Source organism: Capricornis sumatraensis, chromosome 1 (assembly GCF_032405125.1).
Source record: "Capricornis sumatraensis isolate serow.1 chromosome 1, serow.2, whole genome shotgun sequence".
In the NCBI taxonomy this organism is placed as follows: domain Eukaryota; kingdom Metazoa; phylum Chordata; class Mammalia; order Artiodactyla; family Bovidae; genus Capricornis; species Capricornis sumatraensis.
In genome coordinates, this window is record NC_091069.1 from 58,666,554 (window position 1) to 58,688,840 (window position 22,287).

General features: G+C 44.6%; 1 protein-coding gene across 1 annotated transcript in view; it reads left to right on the forward strand.

Moving 5' to 3' along the window:
* SMYD1 (SET and MYND domain containing 1) overlaps positions 1 to 22,287 on the forward strand; it is a 42,267-nt gene that overhangs the window by 19,308 nt on the left and 672 nt on the right. The window contains exons 5-8 of the mRNA XM_068979580.1: positions 4,770 to 4,959; positions 15,983 to 16,075; positions 19,922 to 20,085; positions 21,464 to 21,632. Of these exons, the coding sequence (XP_068835681.1) occupies positions 4,770 to 4,959; positions 15,983 to 16,075; positions 19,922 to 20,085; positions 21,464 to 21,632 (616 nt within the window). The remainder of the gene's footprint in view (positions 1 to 4,769; positions 4,960 to 15,982; positions 16,076 to 19,921; positions 20,086 to 21,463; positions 21,633 to 22,287) is intronic.

Consider the following 22,287-nt stretch of genomic DNA (forward strand, 5'->3'; position numbering starts at 1 on the left):
AAACCAAAAGTAAACTGTTGGACCTGAACTAGCATGGATTTCATCTGGATAGAAAATTAAAAATTTTATTCCAGAAGAAGTGTAGAGAAGACAAATGTAATGAGGAAGGTAGCAAAGTGATTTCTGAGTCTTTGTATGTTTCTTGAGCTTGCTGAGATATGTTAAATAAACCTCTAACTACTATGTAATTTCGAACTTGATGCCTGAGATTTTCTATCTAGGGGTCATTGCAAAGCATCATTGGCTGAGAAGGCACCTGTCAGGAGCATGTGTTAGTCAAGTTACCAGCAGAAATCAGAAGGCACGCTCAAGGGTTACCCTAAGGGAAGTTAATAAAAGGGCAATTGATAGAAGTGTGGGTAAAGCTGAAGAAACTGACAAAAGAATGGTGAGGTGTCCAGGGTCTGGGCAGCAACATGAAATCATGACCTTCTCTAGAGCTAGAGGGGTGATGGAGGAAGTGCTGTTCCTGTGGCTGATGAGAGCTGTAACCATGGGAGGGGGCCCTTTGTCCCCCAGCCCAACAGCTCAGCTGTGCCTGTAGAGAAACCAGTCACAGCTGGAACCACAGTCAGGCAGAGAGGGAGCCAAGAGACTAAATACCCCAATTTCTCTCTCCTCCCACCTTCTGATCTTCCATTGGCTAAACCAGAAGCCAGACGACCAAAGAATCTGATGATGAAAACTTCAGAGGTCAGCCTCGCCCCCTGGAAGGCACAGATCAGGGGACTGAAAGGCAGAGAATAGAACTTGGGGTGGGGTGCAAATGGAGAAGTGTCAGAAAACATGATGAACCCAGGTTGTCCATAGTTCAGACTGGGGGAGCTTTGGGGTTGTGAAGAAAAGTGTTAGTCACTCAGTTGGTGTCTGACTCTCTGTGACCTCATGGGCTGTAGCTCACCAGGCTTCTCTATCCATGAGATTCTCCAGGCAAGAATATTGGAGTGGGTAGCCATTCTTTTCTCCAGGGGATCTTCCTGACCCAGGGATGGAACCCGGGTCTCCTGCATTGTAGGCAGATCCTTTCCTGTCTGAGCTACCGGGGATATAAGGCCTAAGAAATGTTTCTTTTACTGTTAGAGACGAGCTCTTATGATGATGCAAGTTGGCTATAAGCCATCAACAATGAGCAGGTTTCCCCCCAAAGATAATTGTTTCTGGTTCTCAGCCAAGAAACGAGCTTATGCTCCAGTGGAGCCTGGATTCTGATTTCCCTTTTCCTTCCTAATTCTGAAAGCAAGGGCATGCATGACATTAGGCTTTTGAACACTTGAGAAAGTCACTCAAGACAGGAAAGTTTATTTTGGACCTAGGTGACAATCTTTCCCAGTATATTTGTGTTTCCCTTCCTAAACCTCTTGGGGTCCCTGGCCTGGACTTCACGGAATCCTCCCCAGAAGGACTGGTGTCTGGAGTTACCCTGGTAGGTAGAGAGGATCAAATTCACAAGTGGGACTGCTCTTTCTGGGTACCCCTCCCACAAGTGGTGGTGACCCAATGCCCTTCTTGTCACAACCACAGAAACCTGGGGGGCCCCTTCTTCAGATCATCACCGGTGTCCGCTCTGGCTTTGAAGCATCCACTAATTTTGAGCAGGCACGTGGTACCCGAGCTTCTTGGCTGTTGTATGAGAGAAGGTGACTTTGCAGTAACAGTCTAGGTGCCTGCCATAGTGGAAAGAGTACTGGTTGTGGTGTTAAGAGTCCAATTCTAATCTCAGCAATTTCTGCATACTACCTGTGTGACTGGTCTCCAGACACATTCAAACTCTTCCCAAGACAGACATCAAAAGAGGCCACCCTTATGCCCAAGATGCTTGTTTAGAGGGATAATAATATGTAGCTTCCCATATGGTTTTTTAGCACTCTACCTTACTTATTTATGGAAGAATGCCTGCAGGAATATTTATTTCATTAAAGAGAAATTGATGTTGTTCAGTTGCTTAGTCATGTCCAACTCTTTGTGACACCATGGACTGCAGCACGCTAGGTTTCCCTGTCCTTTGCTATCTCCTGGAGTTTGCTCAAACTCATGTCCATTGAGTCAATGATGCCATCCAACCATCTCATTCTCTGTCGCCCCCTTCTCCTCTTGCCCTCAATTTTCAATTTAAAGAGAAATTAGCCGTAGTAAACCATCCAAGGATTGTTTGATTCTGCTTCTTGGTGGCAATGCAGCTGGTGACTTGAAGTTGAAGCCCTATTGGTGAACCACTCAGAAGACCCTAAGGCTCTGAAGGGCTACTCCAAGCCCAATTTGCCCATGATTTGGCATTCAAACTTGACTGGGCAACCAGGAGCATCTTTCATGAATGGTTCATATGCTTTTTTTTTTTTTTTTTGCCCTGCTGTGGAAAAACATGGTAGCCCTCTACTTTTGAATTCATTGTCTTATGACAGTCTCGTTGCCAGCTTACAGATGAAAATACCAAGGCCCAGGGAAGGGAAGTAACTTGTCCAAGGCTGAGTCCTTTTGAACCCAGAACCTCTCATTCCATATCAAATGTACTTTCCACTATACCAGGCTATATCTTGGCAAGGGAGCTCAACTGGAAGGGGTTGGGAGAGAAGTGGTTGTGCTGGCCAAAGCTTTGACGGCATAACCTGGAATGCTGTGCACTATTGCTAGCTGTATGGGACGAGCCGATGGTAATGATTTCCACTTGGGTGTCTGTTTTGTTTTTCAGTCATGAGGCAGTGAAATCCATGTTTCATACCCAGATGAGGTGGGTCAGTCTTTGAAAACCTCCCTGTTCCTCTGACCCATCTCCCTACTTGCCTGATTTGCTGGGACTGCCCCTTCCTGAGACCCCTTGGTTGCTATCTGTAATGCCTGTCTGCTCCCCCAAATCTCATCTTTGCTGAATGCTGTATGTTTAGTGCGTCTGTGTTAATCATCTTGTTCCTCACCCACCACTACCTTCTGTGCTGTGCTTGCTTTTGCTCCCTCCTTCTCTTTTACTCCTCATTTCTTTCTCTCCTCCAACTCCAAAGTATGCCAGTCCCTTCCGGTCCACGTCTTCTTAGAAAAATACACATGATTCCTCTAAACCCTGTTTACCATGAAATGAGGACTGTTGATATTACTGACCTACTAAAGGACTGTGTGTTTGTTCATGACCTCCAATTTCTCACTCAGACTAGTTCTAAACATGGTATCTGTAATTGTGATGTTTTTGATAAGTATTTATTCATGTATTCTCTTTATAGCTTCTGGGCCAACTATGAATTAATGGCCAGTATGATATAATAAAGCTCTTGAGTTCAAAATCTTGGCCCCATTGCCAAAGTGCTGTGGGACCTTCAGGGAAGTTATTTCACCTCTCTGGGTATCAGCATCCTCATCCGTGAAATGAGGAGGTCAATGCCCTGTAGCTGGGATATATTAGGATTCTAAGCAGAGCTGTGTGAGTAGGTCATCTTGCCCTTCTCTCCTTTTGCTTTTCACTTCTTCAATAACAGTCAAAAATTAGGGTGGAGACGAAAGGGAACAAGGGACTAAAGATGACAGTTTTGCCGGTCTCCATATAAGTTGTGTGTGTGTGTGTGTGTGTGTGTGTGTATGGTCGCATTCATTGGGCATGGCAGTGTACCCCACTGTGAGAGAAGTGGTCACCTCAGATACCTGGACACACGCATCACTGTGATTCAGCTGTTCCTTGCTGGGCTGTCACCTCAGAACATGTGAAAGGGGTTGCCTCTGACTGAGACCATCTCCTGCCTTTCACACGGCATCTGACTCAGCCTCTTTGGGAGGTGAAGGGAGTGGCCGTGGACCTCTCTGCAGCTGCTTTCCTAGCCCTCCGCTTTCTGCCACTCACTCTCTAGGTGATGGGTTCTCTCTGGGAAGGAAGGTGCCAGGATCTTGGGGAGCGGCAGGAGCACAGCTTAGATACAGAAGCAGTTTGCTGGGCTCACTACTCTTTCTATAGCTTCTGGCCTTGTGGGTAGAAGATGCATGGCTGAGAGGCCCACGGGCTGGTCTCTGCTGGTTTGGCTTAGCTGGGTGTCAGTTGTGCAGCGGCCTTTTGTCTTCAGCACATTCTGTCTCTATTACCTGGTGAGGTGTGTAGTGCTGTAGGTAACTGGAGGGTCAGGTCTAGGCTGGAAGGTGGTGGAAATGTCATCTGCTTTCTCTAATCCACCTTCAACCCCAAATCCATGTCCCCAAGTAAAAAAAAAAAGTGAAAAACACAGTGGGCTACGAAAGAGCCAGCCTTTAGTTGCCTTCAGAGATCTCCAAGCATAACTCTCCCCATTTAATGTTGGCCTGAACCATTGGACCAAAAGTTTAGATAGGCCAGGGCTTATAATTAGACACAAAATGGGCTAAGATTGTGGGTAACTGAATATGTGTGTTTCTGAGAGAAGCAATCCCTGGCTAACCAGACATGACTATTAAGTCTTCCCTTGTTTGAAGTTTGTACTTTATTATTTCTCCCTTCCTTTGTTACAATCAGTGGCTAAATGTACAGGGATAATTGCAGACATGGAAGCTTCATATCCTTTTATGACCAAGCCCAGCTCTCTACTGGGAGTCTATTTGAGCTGATTTCAGAGCAACAGACTGAATGGAGCAGATTTGTTTGTTATGACAAGCAGAACAGACCTATTCAGAAAACTGTCCTTTATGTCACAATTTCCCCTTTTGGAGGAATGTTTTCTCAGACTGTTAGTGGAAGTTGTCTTTGAGGTTCAACTCCTTGAAACCTTGAAGAGCATATATCCCACCCTGGATTTGATTGACTCTTCTCCTTTACCTTGGTCCAGAATTGAGCTCCGAGCCCTGGGCAAAATCTCAGAAGGAGAGGAACTGACGGTGTCCTATATCGACTTCCTTAACATCAGTGAGGAACGCAAGAAGCAGCTGAAGAGACAGTACTACTTTGACTGCACATGTGAGCATTGCCAGAAGGGGCTGAAGGACGACCTCTTCCTGGGGGTGAAAGACGACCCGAAGGTACATGCAGCCCCACTCCTGGGGTGCTTTTGAGCATCTTCCTCAAGAGCCGGACAAGGGTGGATTCCCCAGCTAACTAAGGTGCCCTTGCCTTGCTGATTGGTGGACAGAGCATCACAGATGGGTCCTAGCTGGTGTCTTGGTGCCACTGCTTGCCAAGTTTTTGAGTCTGGGGAAGTAACTCTGTTTTCTCAGTTGTAAAATAGGAATATGACATCCACTGTGAGGGGCTGTTATGAGGATTAAACAGGATGATCTACGTAAAGGAAATGGCATAGAGAGTAGAAACAGTAAATTTAAGTCCTTCTTGGCCCCTTGCACATTAAGTGATGCAGAGAGTTTCTCATAGAGAGACCAGATGGGCAAAGAGATTTATTGTCAGATTATCACAAATATGTTCCTAGTCTTATGGAAATGGGCAATGTGCAGACTAGGTGATATTGAGATTGGCTGAAACGTTTACCTCCTGAGTAGCTCTTTCCTCATCAATGGTGAGACCACTGAGCATGGAAAGTCTTATCAATGAGGAGGTCAGGGGCTTGCTGAATTGGAAGAGCTAGGCTGCTAGGTGTCAGAAGAGCCAATTAAAGCAGCAAGCCTTTTATAGCTTCCTATAATGTTGAAGCATGAGGCTGAGACTAGAGTGGGCGCCGATTCCCCCAGTCCATTCCCCCCCCACCATGGGAAGGCACGCAGGTGGAGGGTCAGGTCGATCAGCACAGATGTGAGGGTTGGCTCACTGCTGAGGGACCCAGAACTGAAGGCTTCGCAGTTTTATGGACCCTGAGGCATGTGAGTGAGGGGGTGGGAGGTGGGGGAAGAGTTAGGAGTGGAAAAGTCCTGGATATGGAGTCAGAATGAGGAAGCATGTCTTAAAATCCCCCAAAGACTTCCCTGGTGGTCCTGTGGTTAAGACTCCATGCTTCCAATGCATAGGGTATGGGTTCCATCCTCAGTCTGGGAGCTAAGATCCTACATGCTATGTTGTGCAGCCAAGAAAATACTAAAAAAGAAAAGAAAATCTCCCCCAACTCCACTTTTACAATAAGCAGGCCTCAGTAGAGGCTCCTGAAGAAGACCTCAAGACCTCAGTTAATCAACTGTACTTCAATTAAAAAGAGAGAGAGAGAGACTTAAGAATGAAGGCACCTGAGTCAGAAATGCCCCTATGTGAAGACTGTGACCTGCCAGGATGGGCCTGAGCCCTTGGCTGCACCTCCCTTCAGAGACTGCGGTGCACTGGCCTTGCACCAAGTCTTTCGTGGGGAGGGCAGCTTTCCCTCCTACCTGTGTGGCCTGCCAGGTATAGCTTATAGTCAGATTTGAAAAAGCACATATAGGTTTTTAACTGGGTGCCAGACTCCTTGGAGAAACTAACTCAGTATTTCTGTATAATGCACAGTCCATCAGTGCATTTGAAGACACAAGTATACTTGTGAATTAACTTAACTTCTGTATCCTATTGGGCTTCCCAGGTTGCACTAGTGTAACGAATGCACCTGCCAAAGCAGGAGACATAAGGGACTTGGGTTTGATCCCTGGGTTGGAGGAGAGCATGGCAGCCCACTCCAGTATTCTTGCCTGGAGGACCCGCTGGACAGAGGAGCCTGGGGGACCATAGTCCATAGGGTCGCAAAGAGCCGGACACGACTGAAGTGACTGCACGCACACATACGCTGCACCCTGTGTATTGGCAGACACTTGTCTCTGGTTAGAGCAAAGGCTACAAACAAAACTGACTTCTAGGTTCAGAGGGTGGGACCCACTCAATTACTTATGGCATCAGTGCTACTCTCCCCCACTCATTTCTCTCATCCCCAGGCTATTCTAGACAATTTTTTTTTTTGCCACTAACTTATTTTCATTTTTAATAGGTAATATTTTTTTACCCTTTAACCAAGCTGTTCTAAGAATTACCTGTAGATATACTTGCATACATGCATGGGTATATGTATAAAGAGATAGGACACTGTGGCATTGTTGGGAACAACAAAATATTGAATAATACCTAAATAACCACCAATAGGGAAATATTTAAGTTAAGGCAATACCTCAAAGTCACTAAAACTCATGAGGTATATCTTTATGTACAAATATGAAAGGAGCTCTATTTCTTTTTTTATTTATTATTTTTTATTTGAAGTATAATTGATTTACAGTGTTGTGTTAGTCTCTGGTATACAGCAAAATGATTCAGTTATACATGTGTGTGTATGCTAAGTCGCTTCAATCGTGTCCAACTCTGTGTGACCCTCTGGACTGCTGCCTGCCAAACTTCTCTGTCCATAGCACTTTCCAGGCAATAGTACTGGAGTGGGTTGCCATGCCCTCCTCTAGGGGATCTTCCCGATCCAGGGATAGACCCTGTGTCTCTTATGTCTCCTGGACTGGCAGGCAGGTTCTTTACCGCTAGTGCCACCTGGGAAGACTATACACACACACACATAATTCTTTTTCATGTTTTTTCCATTATGGTTTATCATGGGATACTGAATATGGTTTCCTGTGCTACGTAGGAGGACTTTGTTGTTTATTCATTCTATAAACAATAGTTTGCATCTGCCAGCCTCAAACTCCCAATCCTTCCCTCCCAGCCCCCTTGGCAACCATAACTCTCTTCTCTGTGTCTGTGAGTCTGTTTCTATTTTGTAGACAAGTTCATTCATCTCATATTTTAGATTCCACATGTAAGAGGTACCATATAGTGTTTGTCTTTCTCTTTCTGGCCTACTTCACTTTAGTATGATAATCTCTAGGTCCATCCATGGAGCTGCACACGGCTTTTAAAATCTCTGAGTAATATTTCATTGTATATAGGCACCACATCGTCTTTATTCATTCGTTTGTTGAAGGATATTTAGGTTGTTTCTGCATCTTAGCTGCTGTGATTAGCTGAGCTCCATCTCTTTTTTTTAGAGGCATTTATGTATTTATATTTGGTTGGGCTGGGTCTTCCTTGCAGCGCACAGGCATTCTCTAGCTGTGGTAAGCAGGGCAACCCTTCGTTGCAGTGCTCAGGCTTCTCGTCGTGGTGGCTTCACTCATTTCAGAGCACATGCTCTAGATGCTTCTGTACTTGTGGCACACAGGCTCGGTAGTTGTGGCTTGTGCACTCTAGAGTGCAGGCTTAGTAGTTGTGGCACATGGGCTTTTGCTGCTGTGTGGCATGTGGAATCTTCTCGGACCAGGGATCAAACCCGTGTCCCCTGCATTGGCAGGTGGATTCTTATCCACTGTGCCACCAGGGAAGTCTGAGCTCTCTTTCTTAAGGGAAAAGAGTTAAGGGGCCAAACATTGACATATGAGTTTGTTTCCTAGGGCTGCCATAACACCCAGGACCCCATACGGGGTGACTTACAATAGAAATGTATTGTTTCCCAGTTCTGGAGACTAAAATTTGAAATTGAGGTCTTGGTTGGACTGGTTCCTATTGAGGGCTATGAAAGGAGTATCTGCTCTAGGCCTCTTTCCTTAGATAGTAGATGGCCCTGGGCCTCTTTCCATGGTCTTCCCCTCATGCATGTATCTTTCTCTTTACCTGGCATTCTGTTTATGAGAACACCAGTACCACTGGATGAAGGGGCCACCCTTAATTAAATACGACCCCATCTTAGTTAATTACACCTGCACTGACCCTATTTCTAAAAAAGGTCACGTTTTGAGGTACTAGGGGTTCGAACTGAAACATATGGATTGAATTTGGGAAGGGAATGTAACACTGTATGCAAATTAAAATTAAATTTATTTAATTCTTAAAATTAGAGGTGACGCATGCACTCACACAGACACACGTACCCACATGAGTGTGCAAGCAGAAGTCAGTCCCGACACAGGGCAGGATACAAAACACTCAGGAATGTGTTCTTTTAAAAAAATTGTTTATTTATTAATTTATTTTTGATTATGCTGGTCTTCATTGCTGCATGTGGGCTTTCTCTCGTTGAGTTGCGGTGAGTGGGGGCTGCTCTTCGTTGCGGTGCACTGGCTCTAGGGCACTCGGGTGTCAGTAGCTGCAGCACGCAGACTCAGTAGTTGTGGCGCACAGGCTTAGTTGCTCAGTGGCATGTGGAATCTTCCAAGACCAGGGATGGAACCCATGTCCCCTACATTGGCAGGCAAACTCTTATCCACTGCACCACCAGGGAAATCCCAGGAATGTGTTCTTTATAGGAACAACCCCATTTTCATAGAATCAAAGGTTCTATATTCCAGGTAATATGTTTTGGCTTGTATGTACGGGGCACTGAGCTCAGTACCACAGGAGGTACAGAAAGGAATAAGCTACTGTGTCCACCCTTACCCTGACCTTCTAGAACCTGCAGGTTAATGTGTATCTTCTCTGCAAGCCCGCCAGCCTTCCCACCTGCCGCCTGGGCCTGAGTAATTTTTTCATAACTTACTTCTAACCACTACCTAATTTTTAAGACGCAAGATCTTCTTTTCTCCCTTCTGAAATTAAATGAAATAACTGTAGTTATTTCTTTGAATCTTTTGAAGTTTCTTTTTATAGAAACCAAGTTAAGGTATTAGTTTAATTATAAATTAATTAGTACAAATGAACTCAAAATAAATTAGATAAGAAACTAAATTACTTATTATGTCATGGAATATTTGTTTCTTATCTAATTTATTTTGCGTTCTTGCATGCGTGCTAAGTTGCTTCAGTTGTGTCTGACTCTTTGTGACCCTGTGAACTGTAGCCTGCCAGGCTCCACTGTCCATGGGATTTCCCAGGCAAGAATACTGGAGTAGGTTGCCATGCCCTCCTTTAGGGAGTCTCCACGACCCAAGGATCAAACCTGTGTCTCTTTATGTCTTCTGTATTGGCAGGCCGATTCTTTACCACTAGTGTCACCTGGGAAGCCTCTTTGAGTTCATTAGTACTAATTAATTTACTTCCCATTTACTTATCCTGAAAGGACGCATCTATGCTCATATAACGGAGAAGGCAATGGCACCCCACTCCAGTACTCTTGCCTGGAAAATCCCATGGACAGAGGAGCCTGGAAGGCTGCAGTCCATGGGGTCGCTGAGGGTCGGACACGACTGAGCGACTTCACTTTCACTTTCATGCATTGGAGAAGGAAATGGCAACCCACTCCAGTGTTCTTGACGGGGGAGCCTAGTGGGCTGCTGTCTCTGGGGTCGCACAGAGTCGGACACGACTGAAGCAACTTAGCAGCAGCAGCATGCTCATATAATACACTGTACATGTAGATTTTAATATTTTTGTATATTTTATACATTTTTAGGAGAATATCCTTATACACACCCAAAAATCTATAGTTACATTTTAAGATTCTGAAATCAGATACGTTGTTTTTTCTTTTTTCCATTTAATCTTTCTATTTTTTATGGGAGTATAACCAATTAGCAATGTTGTGTTAGTTTCAGGTGCACAGCAGAGCAACCCAGCTATACGTATACATGTATGTATCCATTCTCCTCCAAACTTCCCTCCCATACAGGCTTTCACATTTTTGATATTTACCTAGCAATACCAATAGTTAAGTAGGTGATGTGTGGCTGTTAGTTCCTGCCCCTTCACTTTAGATAAGCTGCTACCAGATGGTGACCATATGCCCACATCTTCCAATCTGAATTGAAGAGCTGACATCTCTCTTGATACAAAACATCAATGATTTCTGCTTGAACCGACCTGGATTCAAGGCAAAAGCTTTTTATTGTTTTTCTGTCAAAAATAAAGAAATAACTTGGGTTTTCATGGTGGCTCAGACAGTAAAGAATCCACCTGTAATGCAGGAGACTTGGGTTCGATCCCTGGGTTGGAAAGATCCCTGGAGAAGGGAATGGCAACCCACTCCAGTATTCTTGCCTGGTGAATTCCATGGACAGAGGAGCCTGGTGGGCTACAGTCCATGGGGTTGCAAAGAGTCAGACATGAATTTGGTTTCTCTATTAAAATAAAGGAATAACAATGACTCAACCAAAACAAGTGAGCAGAAAAAAATTTTTGAGTATAATTTTTTAAAAGCAAGTGCATTTGAAGACATAATAAAAGGCTATTATAGCAGACTGGAGAAGGGAATGGCTGCTGCTGTTGCTAAGTCACCTCAGTCGTGTCCGACTCTGTGCAACCCTATAGATCGCAGCCCACCAGGCTCCCCCGTCCCTGGGATTCTCCAGGCAAGAACACTAGAGTGGGTTGCCATTTCCTTCTCCAATGCATGAAAGTGAAAAGTGAAAATGAAGTTGCTCAGTTGTGTCCAACTCCTAGCGACCCTCTTTCCCTCCCCTCCTCTCCTTTTGGTTCCTGCTCTGGTGCCCAACCCCCCGACCCCCTTCACCACTAGCTCCTCCCTCTTCTTCTCTGACTCCTTTCTCTTCCTCCCTATTTTCTATTAATCTTGGTGCTCCAGGAGAGTGGAACCTCTCTCCGTGGGGTTCCTTAAATCCTATCTGCAGATCAAGTTTTCCTGCCTTTACTCTGAAAAGAGAGCCAAGTGGAACAGCCCATTTCCCTTCTCGGAATAGCTTTATCACATGTTGCATGGGTCAGTTAACAACCGTTCAGCCAGGTTGTTTTGAGAACCTTGGCAGTTGCCTCCTTGAAAAAATTTAACTCCCTTCAAGAGCTTAAAATAGCACTTTTTCTTACAGCATCAAATTGAAGAAGATAAAAAAAAAAATGCTTTCTATGAGATGTACTTTATTTTTAATTTGTTTTTAATTGGAGGATAATTGCTTTACGACATTATGATGGCTTCTGCCATACAACAATGTGAATCAGCCATAAGTATGCAGATGTCCCTCCCTCTTGAATCTCCCCCCATCTCCCCATCCCACCCCTCTAGGTTGTCACAGAGCACCGTGTTGACCTCCCTGTACTATACAGCAACTTCCCATTAGCTATCTATTTTCCATATGGTAATATATATATTTCATTGCTACTCTCTCCATTTGTGCCACCCTGTCTTGCCCCCTCTGTGTCCAAGGTCTGTTCTCTATGTCTGCGTCTCTATTCCTGCCCTGCAGATAGGTTCATCAGTACCATTTTTCTTAACATCTAACAGCTTGGTATTCTCTGAGCCTATCCTGCAAGTTATTGATTACTTGAGAAGATTCACTAAGAATTTTGAATATGATGGAACTTATAGTAACTTGGAGACTAGTAGTCATCAACTAGATGGGATTTTATGAGCCAACACTTGGGCAACAAATGATGGGTGAAACTGAAGATGTAGGTTTGATGGATGGATGATACGATACACCTCTGGATCCTACTTACGGGACTCTGCACACTAGGCAAGACCTGGACTCCTCTCACTAATGTTGATTCAAATGGGCTTAGGGAAGCAGCTGCTGCTGCTAAGTTGCTTCTCTGTGCAACCCCATAGATGGCAGCCCACCAGGCTCCCCCGTCCCTGGGATTCTCCAGGCAAGAACATTGGAGTGGGTTGCCATTTTCTTCTCCAATGCAGAAAAGTGAAAAGTGAAAGTGAAGTCGCTCAGTCGTGTCCGACTCTTAGCGACCCCATGGACTGCAGCCTACCAGGCTCCTCCGTCCATGGGATTTTCCAGGCAAGAGCACTGGAGTGGGTTGCCATTGCCTTCTCCGTAAGGAAGCAGACACACACTGAAATGATGTGGTCTGGGACCAAGACATGACCAGTTAACTAATGGGGCCGAGTAGCACTCAGGTGGGAAGTCAACATTTGGGTCATCAAGCAGGAAGGCAGCCAGAAATCTCTGCCAAATCAAAGGTCAAGCTTAAGGTTAACCCAGGAGTGATACCCAGTGGAAGGCACTGTGAGGCAAGTACAGAAACAAACACAGAATTGTGGGGAAGCCCAGGCTTCCCTGGTAACTCAGACAATAAAAAATCTTTCTGCAATGCAGCAGGCCTGAGTTCTATCCCTGGGTTGGGAAGATCCCTTGGAGAAAGGAATGGCAACCCACTCCAATATTCTTGCCTGGAGAATTCCATGGACAGAGGAGCCTGGAAAACTACTACGGTCTATGGAGTCACAAAGAGTCAGTCATGACTAAGGGACTGACATTTTCACTTTTCAGGTACAGAAGGATATGGAAATGAAGGTAAGTTAGAATTGTAGGGATAATGAAGAATTCTGCAGGAGTCAAAATAAGTAGAGGGGAGGGGAGAAAAAGAAACATAATCCCACTTCTTTAAGTGATCCTGATGTTGAAGCAAGCTTTTCTTGGTTGGCAGCTCTCTTACTGCAAGGTGAACACAGCAGAGCTGGCTCAAGGCAGCTGGGCGCCTGAGAGAAGACCCTGATCTCCATTTATGGAGGAGGGCTGTTTTTAAGGGAACAGATGCCCATTCTCTTAGTTTTTGATAGTTTAGGGAAGGTGACTCCACAAAACAATTTAAGCAGAAAATCTAAACAGAGTTGTTGACCCCAATTCCTTATGGTAAAAAAAAAAAAAATTGGATACTTGGAGATCTGATTAAATAAATTAGTCTAGCTTCATACAGTAGAAAATTCTAGTTATTAAAAAGGCAATATCGGTTTTTGGTTTTATTTTAGAAAGCAGTTACGGGCTTTTTTTTCGCCTGGGATAGACCATTTACTTAGAAAATTGGTCTCATGCTCCTTTCCCTCCAGACTGTTATGCTTAGAACACAGAATGAATGAGCTCTTCATGTGGGCAGCAGGATAATATCTGTAAAGTTCTTTAAAATGCTTGGTAGCTTTGCTTTCATATTTATATGGGGAAATATCTAGTGTTCAGTCACTAAGTCGTGTCCAACTCTGTGCAAACCCATGGACTGCAGCTTTCCAGGACTCCCTGTCCTTCACTGTCTCCCTGAGTTTGCTCAGATTCCTGCCCATGGAGTCAATAATGCTATCTAACCATCTCATCCTCTGCCACCCGCTTCTCCTTTTGCTTCAATATTTCCCAGCACCAGGGTCTTTTCCAATGAGTCGACTCTCTGCATCAGATGGCCAAAGTACTGGAGCTTCAGCTTCGGCATCAGTCCTACCAATGAATATTCAGGACTGATTTCCTTTAGGATTGACTGGTTTAATCTCCTTGCACTCCAACGGACTCTCAAGAGTCTGCTTCAGCACCATAGTTCAAAAGCATCAATTCTTCGGCATTCAGCCTTCTTTATGGTCCAACTCTAACATCCATACATGATTACTGGAAAAACCATAGCTTTGACCATAATGAGTGAAAAAAAAAAACCAGGCAATAGAGAGAAATATGTTACTATACCAGTGAGAAGAATATGATGCTATTAACGTAGACACACTCATGCATGTGTGAACATGCAGGACCGAAGTTCAGCCAGTGTAAGCTGATATGGTCACATACACATACTATTGATGTGTCTGTGCCTTTGATCTGTCAGTGCTTTCCTTATACTAGTTGTTAAATATTTAAAATATTATTCCTGTGTATATGTATTAGAAAATACTCCTCAACATACTATGTCCATCTTTGGGTGAGTTTGGAGATTTCCACTTTTTTTTCTCCATATTTTTTCATATGTTTTATTTATTTTTTTACAGTTTGCATATATTAATTTTACAGTCAGAATAAATAATAAAGATATTTTTATTTTGCAAAAAATTATATCAGATTTACCTAGGCAAAAAACTATTTTTTTTTTTCCCCAGAAAAGAGCTTCTGATATTGGTAAGCATTGCAGGCAAACTCTTTCTTTGGTCTTTGGGAAATCCGGCACTTTTTCTTCAAAATTATGCTTTCATGGGAACCGGCTTCTTAATTGCATCGAATATCAAATATTCGAATATTAAAACCTCTAATATCAAAACCTCATTTTTGTTTTTCAAGATTGCTAGACTGCTTAGGCAAACACAGGAAGCCTAACTGGTCTAGATTTCACAGCTAGCAAGTTCTTCATGATAGCTGTTTTTTTAAAATCATGCATTCATTTACTTTGTGGTGTCAGGTCTTCACTGAGGCACCCTGGGCCTTTTGTTGCAGTGCACTGGCTGTAGTGGTGGCACTCGTGTCTCACTAGTTGCGTCATGCAGATTTGGTTGCTCCTGGGCATGTGGGATCTTATTTCCCTGACCAGGAATCAAACCTGTGTCCCTGCTTTGTAAGGTGGATTCTTAACCACCAGATCACCAAGGACGTTCCATGATATCATTTTGGTCATCCTAGGAACTATGAGCTGGATGCAGAGACACATGAAAGGGTTGACAGCCCATAGCCACAGGGCCCTGTTTAATGAGCTTCAGTGGCAAACTGGAGTATGATTTTTTTTTTTTTTGTCAAACCCTCAGCCTCTGTCCTCAGACCTGTGCTGGCCAGTATTTGGGTGAAAACAAAAATTCAAGGTCATACCTATAGAATATGTGGTTGATTTGAAGTCAAGAGGAAGAATGGCAAACATTTTGAGTGATAGAATACAATAAGAATCTAAAATGCCAAGGAAAACACAACAGGGATTAATGTCAGATTCTTCATTGGAGTCTATAAACCCAGGCACGAGCTGGGCTGGGGAATGTGACCCAGCAGCAAGGCTCTGGGACTTGGTCAATGGAAAATGCAATGTGCATCAGAAGCATAATGAGGGAGTTGGAAAAACTATAGGGATCCTGAGCAGCATTTACAGAAACGAAGCTTTCACAAGGAGGAAGGCATTAATCTCGTGCTACAGTAAATGTCAACAAGAGCAACTGAACCTATTTGCAGGGCAGGAATGAGACGCTGACATAGAGAACTAAAATGTAGACATGGTGGGGGGAATGGGAGGGTGGGACAAATTGGGAGATTGACATACATACTCTGCCATGCGTAAAAAAAGAACCAGTGGAAGCCTCCTCTAGAGCACAGGGAGTTCACTTCGGTTCTCTGGGATGGGGGGGTGGGTGCAAGGGAGGTCCCAGAGGAAGGGGGATATGTGTACAGTTATGGCTGATTCACTTCGTTGAACAGCAGAAACTAACACAACATTGCAAAGCAATTATACTCCAATTAAAAAAAATGTTGGCTGTTCAGAGATGCGGTGGGTTGTCTCATGAAGGGGCCTCCAACTCAGTGTCCTTTCCTTTCCCAGCCCTCTCAGGAGGTGGTGAAGGAGATGATACAATTCTCCAAGGATACACTGGAAAAAATCGACAAGGCTCGCTCCGAGGGTTTGTACCACGAGGTAAAAATTCATTTTTATAGGGGATAGGGGTGGGGAAGAGGGCAGAAGGGTTCTCTAGTAAAGGAGGGAAATGGTGGGGGGCAGTCAAGATGGGGAGGCTACCAAGCAGGATTTTTTTCTGGAAGATGTCCCATGATTGAGACCATGACTCTTCTTGCCCTTAAGCCATGTAGCCTGTTTTAGAGTTTGAGGAAAGCACAGGCAGCCTGACAAATGTCCCTGGGGTTTGGGGGATGGTCTATAATATTTTAGGTTGGCATCAGGGACGGAGGAATGGAAATGGCAGTGGATGGCTTGCTTTCTGGTAACTGAATGTGTGTCCTGCCTACAGTTTCCGGGCTCTTCTAACTGTGCATTCAACCCTGGCTCTACACTAGAGCCAAGCTGTACACTAGAATCACTGAAAAATACTGATGCTCAGGACAGTCATTCCAGAATCTCTTAGAGTGGAACCCAGACATCAAGATTTTTAAAGCTCCCACGTGATTTCAATGTAGTACCTAAAGTTGAGACCCACCACCAGCACTGACCTGCAGAGCACTTACTTGCATTGAATTCACTCAGGCAGTTTGTTGAAAATACAGATTCCTGTGTCTCACCCTCTGAGATGTGATTCACCCAGTCTGCAACAGAACACAGGGATCGTCACAGTATTTTTTTTTTTCCCTCCAAGCTCTTTAAACAACTTGTGTGGCTGGGTTTGGATGCCACTAGGAGAAGGCAATGGCACCTCACTCCAGTACTCTTGCCTGGAAAATCCCATGGATGGAGGAGCCTGGTAGGCTGCAGTCCATGGGGTCACAAAGACTTGGACACGACTGAGCGACTTCACTTTCACTTTTCACTTTCATGCATTGAGAAGGAAATGGCAACCCACTCCAGTGTTCTTGCCTGGAGAATCCCAGGGATGGGGGAGCCTGGTGGGCTGCCGTCTATGGGGTTGCAGAGTCGGACACAACTGAAGCAACTTAGCAGGGTGTGGCAGTGTGGGAGATTCATTTCTGTCAGCTTTTCCGTTGTCTTCATTCTTCTGTCCTCACTCATTCACTGCCCATTTTTGAGCCCTTATTGAGGTGACCAACACAGGACATGCTGCCTGCCTCCCAGGAGTCTGTCAAGTCTCAGGGAGAGTCCCACGAACAAAGTGTTACCGTACAATATAGAAAATCTAGAGGTTTGAGGTAAGAGCTTCAGCTCCTGATTCCATTCCTCTGTCCCCTCTTCTTCATTTGTCTTCTTCTGTGCTCAAGCTGGGCAGGGCCAGATGTAGGGCTGGACACTGCCTATGAGCTCATGATTGTTTTCAGGATGGATTGTTTGTTAGCTCACACTCCATCACTCCCCCCTACCCACCCAGTTGCCCCAGGGGCCTCTGGGAGAATCTCAGAGAAAACTAATTTCCACTCATTAGAAATGGAAAGAATTGGGTGACGTTTCTTCCGTGAGATTAGCAAGGGAAAAAGAAGAGAGCTATGAACCACTAAAATCTAGAAACCATCTGACTTTGTAGGGCATCACTGAAGCTATGTCTACACGTGAGTTAGTCAGGAAAGCCTGCCTCCAAGTCCCTTGGGATTGAGCCCATCTTCTTCCTCACCAGGACCAATGTGGCCTCCTTCTAGTCAGTCTCCTGGGCCCTCTCTCTGCCAATCCATCCTGTACACCTCTAGCAGGTCATGACTGTCCAATGTCACTGTGCATAAGGGCCCTCCGGGAGCAAATACGAGCTACAGATGCTAGGGTCCCTCCCCTAGATATTTAATTTTTTTGGTCTGGGGTAGGACTCAGACACTGGGATTTAAAAAAGCTCTCCAGGGACTTAGAGAGATTTTGTCCCAGTGGTACCTGAGTGCACACTGGTATCACTAGTCCAAATGATGCATTTTATAGCCATAGAAGTGTGGAAATGGAACCATAGCTTGGATTCTACTGGTTACATCACCTACCATACCACACATATCCTCCTAGCCTAATAAAAAGTTTTATAATGCTGTCAAAGGCTCAGGTGAACCACAGCTTTATAAGCAATACTTCATGAGAAGGGGCTATATCCTCCAGCATGTGGTATCCTCTTTATGTTTTTCCAGCTTTATTGAAGCATAGTTAAGAACTAGAAATTTTACTTGTTCCAGGTGTAAAAAAAAAAAAAAAGCTCTCCAGATGATTCCAAAGCACAGCCACGATGGAGAATCATGGACATGATGGTTAAGATAAAGCTCCATTGTTTGGTTTGAATCTTCACTCCATCACTCACTCTTTGTGTAACTTCAGCAAAGCACTTACCTTTTTTGTGCTTCTGTTTCCTCATCTGGGAAAATGAGGATATTAGCAGCACCTCTCTCATCATGCTGTTGTGAGAGGAAGTAATGTGTGAATATAGCTTTTATAACTCCCTACTGACTTCTTTTTTAATTGGAGGATAATTACAGTGTTGTGGAGGTCTCTGACATACATCAATGCCCATCAGTCATAATTATATATGTATCTCTTCCCCCTTGAGCCTCCCTCCCTGACACATTCCACCCTTCTAGGTTGCCATGGAGTGCCAGGCTGGACTCCCTGTGTTATATAGCAGCTTCCCGCTAGTTATTTATTTTACACATGATGGTGTATATATGTCAATGCTACCTTCTCAGTTCGTCCTTCCCTCTCTTTCCCCTATGTGTCCATTCTTTATATCTGTGTCTCCATTCCTTCCCTGCAAATAGGTTCATCAATACCACTTTTCATATTCCACATATATGCATTAATATACAATATTTAATTTTCTCTTTTTGACTTACTTCATTTCACTCTGTATGACAGCTCTAGGTCCATCCACATCTACAAATGACCCGGTTTTGTTCCTTTTAATGGCTGAGTTCCTTTTAATATACCATTGTGTGATTCCATTATTCTTAACCAGTTTTATAGGTTTCTGTCAATTGCTAAGGAAACTCCTGACTAGTACACATACATACAGCAGATAGGACACTTAGCTCATGTTTGTCTGGCCACCTTCCACGCATATCATCTCACTGCATCCTCATATGGCAGAGGTACGGACACAGAGAAAGATGTCTGTATCTCCATCCCTTCTCTGCGAATAGGTTCGTCAGTACTATTTTTCTAGATTCCATTTGTTGTTGTTCAGTTCAGTTCAGTCCCTCAGTCGTGTCCAACTCTCTGCAACCCCATGGACGGCAGCACCCCAGGCTTCCCTGTCCTTCACTTCCCTGTCCTCCCAGAGTTTGTTCAGACTCATGTCCATTGAGTCAATGATGCTATCCAACCATCTCATCCTCTGTCATCCCCTTCTCCTCCCACCCTCAATCTTTCCCAGGGTCAGGGTCTTTTCCAATGAGTCAGCCCTTCGCATCAGGTGGTCAAAGTATCGGAGCTTCAGCTTCAGCATTAGTCCTTCTAACGAATATTCTAGATTCCATATCTATGCATTAATATGCAATATTTGTTTTTGTCTTTCTGACTTACATCATTCTGTATAACAGGCTCTAGGGTCATCCATCTCACTACAACTGACTCAAATTCATTTCCTTTTTATGGCTGAGTAGAATTCCCTTGTATATATGTACCATTCATCTGCTAACAGACTCCACGCGAACCTCTATGGTAACTCCTCATCCTGCCATGTCAGTGCTGTGTCCCACTGTTACCCTTTCCATCCCTGCATCTTAGCCAAATGGGAACCATTTTTCTCTTCAAATCACAAGCTGGTGCTTTCCCATCTCTGTTAGCAGTTTCCTCAGTCTTCGAAGCACGAGTGTCCAGTGGCATCATGATGCTCCCGTATGTGAGTTAAGCTTGTGCTCTGGTGCAGTGAGTACGGACAGGGCTTGTGTCTCCTAGGTTGTGAAGTTATGCCGGGAGTGCCTGCAGAAGCAGGAGCCAGTGTTTGCCGACACCAACATCTACACGCTGCGGCTGCTGAGCATTGTTTCCGAGGTCCTCTCCTACCTGCAGGCCTTTGAGGAGGCCTCACACTACGCCAGGAGGATGGTGGATGGCTACATGTAGGTGACGATCCCGGGGCTCAGGTAGTCTCCAGAAATGTGTCTATTTCAGGGATGGTAAGAAGATGGCAGGCATATCACTATATCCCTCCTCCTGGCACCCACAGCAGGCATTAGTAATCAGTCACCATCCTCTTTATGACTGAACCTCTTTATCATGGTGTACCCAGCAATAATGTCCAAATAATCAGATCTGATACTTGAGATTAAATCTGTGTTTCAACCTTTGTCTTTCCCACCTCCAGGTTGTCTATTATTTGGGTGGCATCTTCTGCCTTTGGTTTCCTTAAGGCTAAATCTGGCTTGATTTTAAGTGCCTAGAAAGGTTCCCCCCACCCCCAACCAATCAACCAATCAACAGAGGCAATCTTGCAGCTTTAGAGTTTATCAAAAGAAAAAAGAGAGGGACTTCCCTGATAGTCCAGTGGTTAAGACTCTGTGCTTCTACTGCAGGGGGTGAGATTTCAATCCCTGGTTTGGGAACTAAGATTCTGAAAGCCCCACAGTGTGATAAAAAAAACAACAAACAAGCAAACAAAAAACAGAGAGAAGGAAAAAAAGAAAGAAAATGAAAGAGGTGTGGGCCATCCTTGCTTATAAACTGTAAAAGGCAACTTCCTTGCCTTTCCTCTGCTAATGTCATCTCTTGCCGTATGTGTCCACATTGGTGTGTGAATTTGTATTTCTGGCCAAATGAATACTTTTGCATAAGAAAGTTGTATTTTTTTGAATGGAGGGTACCCTCTTCAATCCATGGAGGGTACAAAAGGAGGGTACCAGGGAAGTAAGAATACCACTTTGTCCCATGAAGAACATTCAAATTATTTTTTCCCCTAAACTTCTTAGCTTTTTCCCAAGGAGAGGTTGGGTGCTCCTAAAGGCTGCCAGCTTCCAGTACTCAAGTTCCAAGTACAATCCTGACCCCGTTTCCCTGTGAGGATTTGGCTCAGTGGCCCAGGTCAGAGTCTCCATCTCACAGCCTCACCACGTGGGTGTTTGGTATCTGACTGTGGCTCTGTGTGCCTCAATCTATCGTTGATGGTGGATACCTCCCAGGGCTGATGGGAAAGCAAATGGACTTAATCAGTGAGGTCACTTTGTTTTATTTATTTATTTAATTTTGGCTGCCCTGGGTCTTCATTGCAGTGTGCTGAGGCTTCTCTCTAGTTGTGGCACACAGGCTATCTAGTTACCCCACAGCAAGTGGGTTCTTAATTCCCCAACGAGGGATTGAACCTGTGTCCCCTGCATTGGAAGGAGGATTGTTAACCACTGGACCATGAGGAAAGTCCCATGGTCCCTTGTTAGCTGTCAAATGCTGTGCAGATGCAAGGCAGGTTGGGAATATGGGTTATGATTACTTGCTATGTCCTTACAGGAAGCTGTACCATCCCAACAATGCCCAGCTGGGCATGGCCATCATGCGGGCAGGGCTGACCAACTGGCATGCTGGCAACATTGAGGTGGGGCATGGCATGATCTGCAAAGCTTATGCCATCCTCCTGGTCACACATGGACCCTCTCATCCCATCACCAAGGACTTAGAGGCAAGTGGCATCTTGGGGCTGGGCTGGGCTCTCTGAAGATGAAAGCTGCGTACTAGATTCTGCTTTTGCAAAGACCCTAGTTGCCTGCTAGACCAGAAGGGAATTCAGACATTCTTAGTCTTTCCTCTTATTTTACATCTGAAAAAACTGAGGCCCAGGGAAGGAGAATAACCTGTCCTTAGTCACAAAGCGAGTGGATGGCAAAGCTCAGACTTGAACCCTAAGATGCTCCAAGTCTGGACTGAGAAAACCTAATGGTGTGCATGTGTGTGTAACACGTACATTAGAAAACCTGCTACATGGAGTAGAGTCAGAGAGCACAGGCTCTAGAATCAGACTGCTGGGATCCAATTCCTGCTTTACCGCTTTCCAGCTGTGTGGCTGCTAATACTGAATGTATGGGCCTCAGTCTCCTCATCAGTGAAGTGGAGGAAAAAGACAGGGTTGGCACAAGAGTTTGATGAGTTGGTGTGTGAATGGCATGCTCTTCATAGCTACTGGTTTCCTTTGTGTTTTGAAGACTGATTTATTTGAAAGTAACAGAGTCCAAAAGACTGTCCTCAGGCAGCGGTATAGGGAAAGAGGACAGACTCTGGCATCATAGAATGTACGAGAAGACTAACTTTATGTCAGTATATTAAGCTTGTCAAATAAG